This window comes from Brachyistius frenatus, unplaced genomic scaffold (assembly GCF_029030835.1).
Source record: "Brachyistius frenatus isolate BFR_SWC_R1_liver_20210118 unplaced genomic scaffold, ASM2903083v1 Contig_1, whole genome shotgun sequence".
In the NCBI taxonomy this organism is placed as follows: domain Eukaryota; kingdom Metazoa; phylum Chordata; class Actinopteri; family Embiotocidae; genus Brachyistius; species Brachyistius frenatus.
The window spans coordinates 341,739-353,757 of record NW_027210600.1 but is presented as its reverse complement, the minus strand read 5'-3'; the positions used below and the strand labels follow the sequence as shown (position 1 = coordinate 353,757).

Sequence of the window (12,019 nt, the reverse complement as noted above, 5' to 3'; positions counted from 1 at the left end):
TTTTTTTTTAAAACATTTTATTGTTACTTCATTGTAAGTCTTGCTAAATTCTCTGTGCTGTTATTGTGCTCCATGAAGAGATGCATGTTTATATGAAAGGTACAATGTCACTAAAGGGGAGTTGATCATGAATGTTCCCAGGATCTCAATGCCACCTCAATGACACTATCTTATCAAATGAAGATCGATATTTAGCCGTGTTTACATTTACAGTTAACCTACAATGTGTCCAAAAAAAAGGTCAAAATGTCTGCTGGCAGCTTTCAGCTGCATCACAGTCGTCCTCAGCAGAGAGATTGTTGAGATGAAATTGTAGATGTTCAAGTTTCAATATTTTCATCAACGTTGGCTTTAAAAAGTCCTTTAAAAAAACCAAAAAAAAAAACCAAAACACGTGGTTGAAAGTGAAGAAGACTCAGCTCGGTTTGTTTTTTACTTTTTTAATTTATTTTTCAAATCTTCATTATCTTATTTTTTAGTGTGTTGGCATAATTATACATTGGTTTGGTGCATACAGTAAGTCGGGGCTGATAACAGGAGTGCATCTGTAAAAGGGACAGACAGACTTGGTTTGAATAAAGCTTACACACAGAGAGAGGGGAACCTTTGGAAAGCACCGCTCTGCTCTGACACGGTCCAGGAGGTGTTTCTCCTCCCGCACACATCTCGTATTGCTGTTCAACGAAGGCACATGAACAAGTTTGCGTTAAACAAACGACACTAAAAAGCTTCTTTTTTTTCCTCCCAAATGTTTCACATCGTCAAACCTCACTTGGCTTGAGTCTCTCATTTATAAACACAGAAACTGTACATATACATCTCCTCTCCCGGAAAATAAACACGACATTCACAAGAATATCAAATTAATCATACAACACTGAATCACTTAGAAATCAACGGGGTCTTTGGCTAATAAGTGCAGCAGCGCAGCCTCGGCATGTCGCGTCCGCGTCGCCGCCCAGAGTCACGCGGAAGAAAAGTTGTGTCATCGAGTGAGAACGAGGTTAAAAGAAACAGAGAAAGAGGGAAAAAAAATCACCTTGGAAACATTTTGGAGCTCCTCTCAAAAGGGTTTTGATGACAACTTTTTCTCCGTCTGTCTTTGGTCTCACCTGCATGCGTTAAGGAGAGTTAAGGGTCAAAGGTCAGAACAGGGTTAAACAGAGAGATGACTATTGTCTATGGGAGGCCTCAAACCTGAGCTGGAGGGACTTTTGATATTTACTGAAGTGGTTTAGTGCTTTCTACCCTGAAAAATCTACTCATGCACGTCTTGAAAGAGAAGATGTGCATTCAGGTATGAAACTACAGCCAGGAAAAGCTTAGCTTAGCGTAGCGTAGCTTCGTTTAGCGTCGAGTGCTTCAGTGTTTCTTGTTTAAAGCGCAGAAAAAACTCAAATGTGTCGGGAGTTTTTTGGGTTTTTTTGTTACATATTTTTGGACACGGCCGAGCCAGCTGTTTTTCCACGTAGCCGAGTGAGCCGTGCACAGATCAGAGCGCCGTCAATCTTCTCATGTAACTCTTGGTAAGAAAGCTTTCCCCACAACGTAAAAACGGTTTTCTTAAAAAGGATTACAACAAACGGCTCTTAATTAGTAGCTCAGGCCGGTCGGGTGCAGCAGAGCACGGAGAGAGACGCCGAGGCTGCTGCTGGTCCAACGTCCAGTCAGAGGACGACGGCTTTCTGGCTCAGCTCAACTCAACTCAACTCAACTCAACTCAGCTCAGCTCAGCTCAACTCAACTCAGCTCAGCTCAACTCAACTCAGCTCAGCTCAGCTCAGCTCAGCTCAACTCACTCCGCCGTCGAGTGTCCTGGTTTTTTTCTCGGCACCCGTAAAGAGCTCTCGAACGGTTAAAGTTAGTCGAGGAGGAAAAAAAAAAAGGCACAAGCACCTGGCGTCAAGGCAAACAACCTCTGCTCGTCTCTCGTCTTTCCGTTCACCTTTGCTCGTCCCTTTTCATCACCTACTTTGTTCATTTTCATGCAGCATTTACAGCATCGCAGTGATTCCCTCACCACCGGCTCCCTTCTTATTCCAGAACAGATTTTGGAAATAAATTCAGTAGTACATCCGACTAGTTCTTGAGTGAGTCCTACACTACCAGCCTTTTGTTTTTTTCTTGCGCCCGAGCACCACCGTGTGATAGAGACGTCGCTCGTCCTCGTCCCCCGAACGTCTCCGCGGCCGTCCTACATACCGTCGCGGCCTCGATCTCGACACCTGCGAGCTTCGACATTACGAGCCATCCGTTAGACAAGTAGCGTCAGGAGGACAATCAGGCCTCATAGTCGAGCAGGAGAAGTAAACAGGAGAAACAAATAGAGGCGACAGCTGACCCCGACTTCATCAACAACAATCCCCTTCGGTGTATCGGGACGCTTCCCTCCTCGTTTTCTTGGTCGTGTTCCCGAATAAAGCGCAATAAACACAATAAACACGCACGGCGCAGGAAAAATGCACCAAATATCTGTTATTCCTTGGCCTCATATATAAAATCAGAATATTCAAACAGCAACAGTATTAATCCCAAAAATATTATATATAAACATAAATATGTCAATTAGTTTTGCTGGATTTTTTTCTTTTCTTTTCTTTTTTTTTTTCTTTTTTTTTGGAAGCACATGCCACCTATGTAGTGACAGCTGGCGTCTGATTGGCTTTGGCAGAGCGGGGTCTGCGGTCGTGTGATTGGAGGATGGGAGAGGTCAGGAGTTCCTGGTGTGTGTGTGTGTGTGTGTGTGTGTGTGTGTGTGTGTGTGTGTGTGTGTGTGTGTGTGTGTGTGTGTGTGTGTGTGTGGTCAGACTGGCCATCATCTGGAGTTCAGCCTGGGAGCCGTCTGGAAGAAACCCAGAGGAGAGAAACGTCAACACTGAGACTCTCAGGACAGAAGCAGGAAGTAACGACTGTAAAAAAAAATACAGGCATGAACCAGATTCCTCCAGTGAAACTTCATATCACATAACATGACAATAAATAGAGTAAAACGGGATTTAGTGTTTTTTTTTATTGGAAATCTGGCTCAAGAGAAAGAGTAAGCAACGAAACACAAAGATTTAACGATATTAAAGCTGCATTATTCAGTCCCTCGAGTTTTGTTTTTGATTATGATCAAACATTTTAGACTTCACAGCGACTTTTCTCTCAAATTTAGATGCAATTTTTTAAGTGTTATGTTTTTGATTTTTTTTTTTTGCGGTTTTGCAGGGAATTTGATATTTGAACAAAGTGCAAAATACAACTGGAAGTTTGTAGTAAACTGATGTAATTTGAGACATACTGCATGATTAGACAGGTGTGATGATTGGTCGCTTAATTTCTCAAGAAAAGACCGCATTTCCAATCAAACCTATCACTTCAGGTTTTGCTGTTTTTCGTTGTTGTTGGTTTCGATGATGAGAAGTTGAAGAGCCGTGCTGCTACATAAGGAGTTATTGATAAAAGTTTTGTTTGGAAAGTCTGACTGAATTCTCATCCATTACTGTGATCAAAAGATAGTGATTTCTGACAGGGTCTGGTCATTGTACTTTTTGGCCACTTGGGGGCAGCACCAGAAGCTGTAATCCAAAGTTTCTTTTTTTCTGTAGAATCTTTTGATGTTAGTAGAGATTTAGTGGACATGGAGAAACATGAGCATTTCACTGGTATTTACCAAACCAATGAACTGAAAGACACTAAAATGTTCCGTAGAGCCGAGTCGGGAGATTTCTCGGTGGAGTCGTCGCTATGAGCAACTTTCCCATTACTAACATCATTTCAGTCCGTGTTAATATAAAAATACTGATTAGTGCAGCTTTAATATGCGTCAATATATCAACTACAGGGTGCTGCTTTACAAAAACAAAAAGTGTCCTACCTACTGAAGCTGACTGAGTGGACTCACCACAGACAAGTGTCCGTTCTTCGCCTTGGCCACGAGCAGCTCCGATCCGGGCGTGAAGTCGATGATCCCCTCTTTGCCTTGACCCCCCGTGAACTTTATACTGGAGGGGCGACAGACGGACAGTTCGACTGAGTCACGCACACACTGCAGTAAACATCTGGACGAGATGCACGAAGCTCTTTCAACTTCAGGAGGAAACAAATGAAACGAGGGATCGACGCAGACTTTACAGTTTTCCACTTTAGAGTATGCGGGAGATTTTTTTTTTTTTTTCCTCCCCTCCCACCCCGCACGTAAAACGTGCTGACGCGGTCGTCTGCGTGCCGCCCTGCCGCTCACCTGCCCTGGTTGATGTTGATGCTGTTGATTTTGTCGGCACAGATGGCGATCTTGGTCAGCGTCTCGATCACGTGGTCGCTCTGCAGAACCACGTCTCCCTGGGAGGAAAACCAGCAGACCGACACGCCGTCACAACTCAACGTTCACGCGCAACTACGTCACACTCGGTCAGCGGAAAAATTGCGTCTGCGGCGTCACCTTTTGTTTGTTGTCGCCGCTCGGCACGTGCAGAACAAACAGGCCGTCGCTCAGGGAGCTGACCGACACGCCTGCGGAGAAACAGCGGAGGAGAGAAGCGACGTTAGCGGAGCGGCGAGTACGGCGGGAGACAAAATACAGTTCTTCTTCTGGTCCTGGGATTTGTTCGCTCTCGGTTAACACAAGAAAACGCCGAGTTCGCTCAAATCCAAACGTACGAAGTGCGATCAGAGAGTTCAGGAACAGTTTCTTTTGAGCTCGGTGATGCTCCAATGTGACCGACAGTCTGATTCAACCCCGCTAATGTCAAAGTGAACCTGGCCGGGCTTCTTCCCTGCGGTCCGGGAACACGGCTCCCATTCACGTCCGGCCGCTCTGAAGGGCGCCGCGGGCAGCGGCCGGTGTCCGTGGTTACGTGCCGTGACGCTGAAATCGAGCGTTCTTTTCCGAACGGAGCTTCCCGATTGGTTAAAGCTGCTCCCATCATTTGGTCTGCGCCCAGTAGGACGCAACGACCGCTAACGATTTCTTATGGATGTAAGTAACGGGATGACTAGCTGCAAGCGAACGAGCTCTCTCTCCGTGTGTGTTGACCTCTGACCTTTCAGAGCTCCGTAGTCGATGCGCTGCTTGAGTTTGCCCTCCTCTGCGATGACGGCGCTGCCGCCGGTGAGCAGCAGCTGCCGGGGCCGAGCCTTGTAGCCTTTCCTGTCGTACTTGGTGACTGGCACTGCGTACTGGGGACAGAGATGAGGAAGAGGAGGAGGAGGAGGAGGAGGGGGGGGGCAAAGGTCAACAACACACTGCTGATGATGAACAAAATCCAAAATCCTTCAGAGCCTCACTGACCTTCATCTTCTCGCTGCCCAGAGCTTGCACCACTTTGGGGTTGATGTCCTCGCCGTCTGAACAAAAGCCAAACACGTCACATTAAATGTTGAAGTGGACAGCGTCAAGCGTGTTTTTTGGACAGACGGGGAAGTCTTACTGAGCCTCGTGTTGACAAACAGCTTGGGCACGCTCTGCGGGTAGTTGTCCTTCTTGTCCTTGAAGATCTCGCTGGCGATCATCTTCTGCTCCATCTGTTCAGAGAGGCGTGACGAGAGTGAGGCGGGGGACAAAGACGCCCGACGGTCGTCTCACGGAGAGCTTCTCCTGACTCACCTGGTGTTTCCACTCCGGACTGATCTTCTTGCAGTAACTCCACACCATGTTCTGCATGAACAGCTTCCGCAGCTGCTCCGACGCCTGAACACACAGACACACCGTTTACACAACGCTTCTGCTGACTGAGCATTTTTCAGTTTTACTGAACCCCTGATACGTAACATGTCTGTGTTTCACTGACTTTCTGTCTGGTAGTGGGGGAAGGGGTGGGGGTGGGGGGGGGATATCTGACGTCACCTGATTGTAAACCCACCGATACTACATCCCGCCCAGCGATAGCTCTGACCTAACCTGCACCACAGACCTGTCAATCAAACAGACACGCCCCCAAAAACACAGCTTTTTGAAGCTTATTTTATAATTAATGACGGATTATTTTCAGATGGACCGACAGAAAACTAAGAAGAAGGAGCGACTTTAGCGAACAACACCGAGATTACTGGTGGAGAAATTTTATTGACTGAGAATTTGATGGGATTAGTTGAATGGGAGTCTGTGGAGGCTTTTGGGAACCGACCTCTAGTGGCACCCGGTGGTACCGCAGCTTAAGGCGCTTCTGCATCGGCCTTACTGTTCAGACCCGGAAGCTACGTCCACTTTTATACATACAGTCTGTGGGATCGAGGTATAACTATGCAAAGGGTGTTAAATGGTGACCTCAGTGAGAGCAGCCGGAGGCAGCGGCCAGCTCTTGTCCAGGACGTTCTTGGGCAGGTTCCTGCGCAGGTTCATGAGGAACGAGTAGCGAACGTAATCCAGGAAGTACTCGTTCTCCGGACAGCGCTCCTTGTGGCGGTAGATGAAGCCTTTGACGAACCTGAAGGTGAGACGAGGAGAGGAACAACAGAAAAAGATTCATACCGTCGACCTGTGAAAGTGTCCGTCCTGTTCATACCAACACAAATCTGATCGTCACACTCTGAAAGGTCTGAAAACTGAATTAACTGAAGAAATAAAGTTCAGACAGCTTTCAGATTTCAGCGCACGCTTGTTCTAGAGTGGTCTGCTGCTTGGCTCCTGTATGAAGTGTACCTGCGTATAGTGTCGGCCGCCTGTCGTCTGCGCTGAGCCCTCCTCCTGGCCAGGATGCCCCTCCACCACGCCTGGACCGCAATAGCTGCAAACAGCAAACGAATACACCAAACCAGGGGTTTACAACCGGTGGGTCACGGCCTACTTTTGGGACGCAAGATGTGCGTGGAAGATAAAAAAAAATTTTTTTTTTAAAAACCCCGTTGAGGGCAAAAAAGTCTAACTTTTAAGTAAAAGTCTGCAGAACTTCTGCTGCTGTCATTTTATTTTGAAGGACATTTTATACGGCGCGGTGCGCTCGCAGTAGCTGTTCGCTGCCAGCGTCGTCATGACAGCGACGACGTTGTCACATCAGTAGTCAGCTCTCATTACAGTATTTGTAAACAAGGTCAGGATTAAATAAGTCTGACTTTTTATTTTATATTTTATACAGTTCAATTTAAATCCTTAAACAGTTTTAACTCAATTTGAACTTTACTGCACCAGCAGTTGAAGAAATGTCCACCGTTTTATTTCACTGGGTGATTTTTTTTTTTTTTTATCCCTATTCGTTACATTTCTTTTGTTTATTTCGTGCAGGACGGCATTTGAATCGCAACTTAGGACTCAGGAAAGATGTGAATCCTGAATCAAGACCAGAACCACTTTACTTAAAACCATATCTTTAAATGAACAAATATGTTTGTTTTAAATGTGAATCGTACATTAGACAGAAGGAAGCAGCCGCTGCCTCACCTGATGTTCTGAGTTTTTGGTATTTGGTCTTCTGGCTGTAGCCTTTCCATCCCGCCTGGAGTTTGGTGGCTGTGTGGTGACAACAGAGCAAAAAGAGAGAAATACTTTCAATCTGCTGAAGAATAACTGTTATATAAATAAAAGGCACAAATAATCTGTCCAGCGATGACTCATCGACTCTCACCGAGGCCGTGTTTCCTGGTCTCCAGAGCATCCTCCGTGGCAAACAAAGTCTTTGGGAAACGGATGAAGATTTTGGATCTGCGCGGTTAGAGAGCAAAATATTAGAAATTTAAATGAATTGATTAAAACAGTGGAGATCTGAGCGATTGTGGGAAAACAGATGAGAGTCAAGAAAAGCAGAAGGAAAATGACAAGCGATCACAAAGAGAGGCAAATTTAAAAACGTAAAAAGGAAAAAACAAAAGCTTTCGAGAGAACTTGTTTCATGTGAGCCAAACGATCTGAGAAATATCGCTGACTCCTCTGAAAATGTCCACACGTCCGAGCGCTCACCTGCCCAGCTTGTACTCCTCCGGCTTGTATCCCAGGTGTTTGACCAGCGTGGACACTCCCTCCGACAGCTTCCCCTGCCAGTTGGGCCACGTGTCTGGACACAGGGACTTGTACCTGGACGGACACGACACCGACACAAAGTCAACAAACACAAAGTCAACACTGAAACACAGCGCAGAGGTCAGAGGTCAGAGACAACATCCTGAAACGGGAGGCCCTCAGGTTTAAACCACCTCCTCTTCTACGGCTCAGTGATGAGCCTCAAACAGGTCCTGAAACAGCAGCGCTGTTTATCCATCAAAGAGAAGACGAGCTGAAGGACGGCGTCATGGCAACAGATGGCAAAAACACTGATTGACAAGCAAAATAATCTGCAACCGCTTTGGTAACTTTTTAAACGTTTCTTCAGAGTGAACAAACGGTCGTAGCGTCTGACCGGTGATGATTTACTCTTTTCTTTGTCTGTCTCATGTGACAGTAAATAAAATATCTTTAGGATTGAGAAAGTGTCTCAGACAAAACAGGGAATTTGATGAAGTCACTCTCGGCTTTAAGAAAGTGTTGAGGACATTTTTCACGTTGTAGCACGTCACGGTGCTACGACCCGTTCCCGCGCAGCAGGAACAGTCTCTGAACTTTTAGATCGACCTTCGTATACCTGACGGAGCAACGAATGAGTTGATCGGGGGGGGGGGGGGAGCTGGGACATTTCGACAGGACGGGAAACGTCCCGGTACCGAAAACCGGACCCATCCTGTTAGATAAACACCTGGAGGAACAATCCGACCACCACAACAGCAGGTGTTTAGGATTGTAGGGATTCATTTATATTGAGGTCGAAGGAATATTTCACCGTTCTCAAATTAGAAGTTATTTTATGAACATCTACCTAAACTTGTATGTTTCTATTATAAAACATGATATTTGTCTGCCCCGTTTAGATCAACAGGGGCAGGCTAAATAAGAGAAACTTCATAATGCTCAGTTTCAACAAACCCTGAACTAACGGACTGGAAGCGATGACGCAGCAGATTTAAATGTCTCGTGTTGACACTGATCGAAAAAAACCAGAAGTCGCTGATCACCTCTGTAGGAAGATCTCGTAGCGTCGTCTGTAGGCGAAGCCGGCCCTCCTCACCCTCAGGTTCTCCATCAGGCCCAGATACTTGACCTGGTGACGGATCAGAACCTCGTCGAATCGAACTGGGAGGAGGAGGAGAGGGAGAGCGGGGTCAGACGGAGGAACGCGAGATGAACCAGAGAGAACCAGTAGATGCTAAGCAGCAGGAGTAGGAGTGACCGAGGACAGAGAGACTGTGTGAATCTGACAAAAGACAGAGTGTGAAAGAAACAAAGGCCGGCCCGATATACTGATGAGCACACGGAGAGCTACACTGCAGCCTCTGATGCAGCAGAAAACACATGGAATCAGGATTAACAGAAATATTAGCTTCTACTGTGTTTGTAAGAACTGCTGCATGAAGCTGGACGGAGTCCTTTTAGAAACTGTAAAGAAATTATAGCCAATAGAATTGAAAATTATGACACTAAATATTTAAGAAATACTTAAATTTAAACACCATTGAATTTATAGGACTGGAATATTTGACTTTGAAAATCTGAATTGATGAAAATTTCACAGCATGATTCATTTAATTCACCTGTTGAATTAAAGAAACATACGTCTTTGAAAGTCACATACATTCAGATTTTCAAAATAAAACACTTTCGTGCAGTGAAATTCAAATTTCAACATCAGATATTCAGTAACAGTTGAAATTCACTATTTAGCTTTGAATGATAATATTATTATGATAATAATGTCAGAGCTCCAAACGTCCAGTTACTCTCAATGAATAATATTGATGTCAGCCTTTATATTTCTCCTTTATTTAGAAAAGTGAGAAAAACACTCCAAAGGAAAAATGCTACTGGATCTAGAGTCCATTAAAAAATATTGAGGAGAAATCTTGATAGTTGAAGATGTTCAAAAGGACTCAAATCATAAGATAAAGTATTAAACAAGCTTGTGCTTGTGATGCATGTGACACATTAACGATCAGTGACTGGATGGTCCTGAGATGTCTGAGGTGTTGAAATCTCCAGTTTTATTTCCATCTCCTACAACAACATTTGACAGAATACTCTGCAGCCGCCGTCTCGCACCGTATTAGCAACAACAACAAAACAAAGACTGAACGTGGTACCTGCTTGCTTGGAGTCATTGGGCTTGATGCAGCGGACGTACGACGGCTCCTTGGACATGAGGATCTCCATGAGTTTCGCCAGGCTGGCTTTGAACTGGGTGGCTGCCTGGAGGGGCAGACACACACACACACACAGATAACGGAGCTGGTTAGGAAGGGAAGGACAGCTGGAGGTGAGAGGACGAAGCGGGTCGCGAGTCGGTGAGCGGAGGAGAGCGAAATGAAATGAAAGCCCGGCAGACTGAGACGATGACCTAAGAGGAGCTACGTAAGCAGAGGGGCGGCTGATGTGACTGGCACTCCGGCAGAGACCGAACACTGGACCCACTGTGGACGCCCGGGACTCTTAACTGCACCAGCCTGCGACGGTGCCCTGTCCGATGTTCGATGCGTGCGTGTGTGCGTGCGTGTGTGTGTGTGTGTGTGTGTGTGTGTGTGTGTGCGTGTGTGTGTGCGCGTGTGCGTGCGCAGGGCATACGGGTGTATGAGGGCATTCCTCAGTGAGCGGGCAGCTGCAGAGAATCCCCATCACAACCGCCCACTCAGCAACGCGGAGGGGAAACACACCGCCGGTTGTTTGGCGGTGGGAAAGTATGCTGCGATGCATCGGAGGAGGATTAGCAAGAGAGCAGAAAAAACACACACACACACACACACACACACACACACACACACACACACACACACACACACACACACACACACACACACACACACACACACACACACACACACACACACACACACACACACGAAGCCGTCTCACCGTATCGGGGCGTTTCTTGTCACTCAGCTCCTCCCGGTTGAAACACTGCGTCAGGATCTTGTTCTCCGACATGCACATCACCTGCAGACGAACACCGAGGGCACATTTAACCTCTGAATCGACAGCGGACCACAAAGTCATTCACTCTCTTCCTGTTTCATTTGAACTCACCTCCTTCAGGTTTCTGAACAGCAGGTCGTTGTTCTTGTCCAAAAATCCTGAATGAGAGAAGATGTCACGGGTCACTGGCTGCATCCAATTGTTGATCATTTATTATAGTTTATTTTTCATAAATAGTTTGAAACCTTTATTTGAGGGTTAGAAACAAGATTTTATTTCTTACTTCCTGACATATATTTGATCATATTTTCCAGTTTCCATAAGTCCCAGTTTGTCTAATTAGCCGTTCACACTGTTAATGCTAACGTTAGCACTTCCTCCATGTTGCTCTGTTGCATTGATAAATCACTTCATCGCCGTTCTGCTGCTCTTTATTTATCTTCTTTTACAGAAATTCTGTTTTTATTCTGTTTACTTCTTGTGCAGGTGTTATAAATCAAAAGCCTGCCAGCTATTTAAAGGTACGTTTTTAATTTGAGAAACATTTTCAGCATTTCTCAAGTTTTAATTACAGTAAATTAACAGCACTCAAAAAAATGGCAGCAGAAAAGTGACGGGAGTTTGCAGTTTACTGGGAGATTTAAAACTCAAAATTTTAGTCAGTTTTTATTTCAGACAAACGTAACCAAAATCACTCTTCTCATTTCTACAACTTTGCCTACTGAGATGAAAACTTGTCACGAGACTTTATCCTGCTGTGGCTAACTGAGCTAACGCTGGCTTGATAAGTTGTTTGTTCGTCTCCGGCTGACGTTTTAATGTTTCCAGTTGACGTGTTTTCAAACTAAAACCTTAACTGTTTAGTTTGATGATAAAAATAACAAACAATTTGAACGAAGCCCTGTTCAGCTGCTTAGCATATATTATTAAAGAAACAGAAATGAGATTCATTTTTTATGTTCTTATTTTTAAAGATTATGCTTCATTTTGAAAATTACAAGAGTTATTTAGGTAAACTAAAGAACTACTCCGTGTGTTTTATAAACCTAACTCTGTCTCTGATAACCAGTTTGTCTGGTTAACTTCCCCAAAATCAACAGAGCGGGACAGAGC

At 45.2% G+C, this 12,019-nt stretch overlaps 1 protein-coding gene across 7 annotated transcripts in view; it reads right to left on the bottom strand.

Moving 5' to 3' along the window:
* Positions 1-463: 463 nt before the first annotated feature.
* LOC138630527 (unconventional myosin-Ic-like) overlaps positions 464-12,019 on the bottom strand; it is a 65,879-nt gene continuing 54,323 nt past the window's right edge. For 3 of the 7 annotated variants that reach the window (XM_069715343.1, XM_069720238.1, XM_069719419.1), the window contains exons 16-33: positions 11,018-11,064; positions 10,847-10,927; positions 10,081-10,186; positions 8,959-9,076; positions 7,874-7,987; positions 7,542-7,618; positions 7,358-7,426; positions 6,623-6,707; positions 6,248-6,407; positions 5,588-5,671; positions 5,412-5,505; positions 5,273-5,328; positions 5,025-5,160; positions 4,424-4,494; positions 4,226-4,323; positions 3,887-3,986; positions 1,800-2,842; positions 464-1,734 (exon numbers count right to left, since the gene is read on the bottom strand). In XM_069715343.1, the coding sequence (XP_069571444.1) occupies positions 2,816-2,842; positions 3,887-3,986; positions 4,226-4,323; positions 4,424-4,494; positions 5,025-5,160; positions 5,273-5,328; positions 5,412-5,505; positions 5,588-5,671; positions 6,248-6,407; positions 6,623-6,707; positions 7,358-7,426; positions 7,542-7,618; positions 7,874-7,987; positions 8,959-9,076; positions 10,081-10,186; positions 10,847-10,927; positions 11,018-11,064 (1,523 nt within the window). In that variant the 3' untranslated portion in view covers positions 464-1,734; positions 1,800-2,815. The other 4 variants (XM_069718607.1, XM_069717768.1, XM_069716132.1 and 1 more) reach the window with 4 other exon arrangements.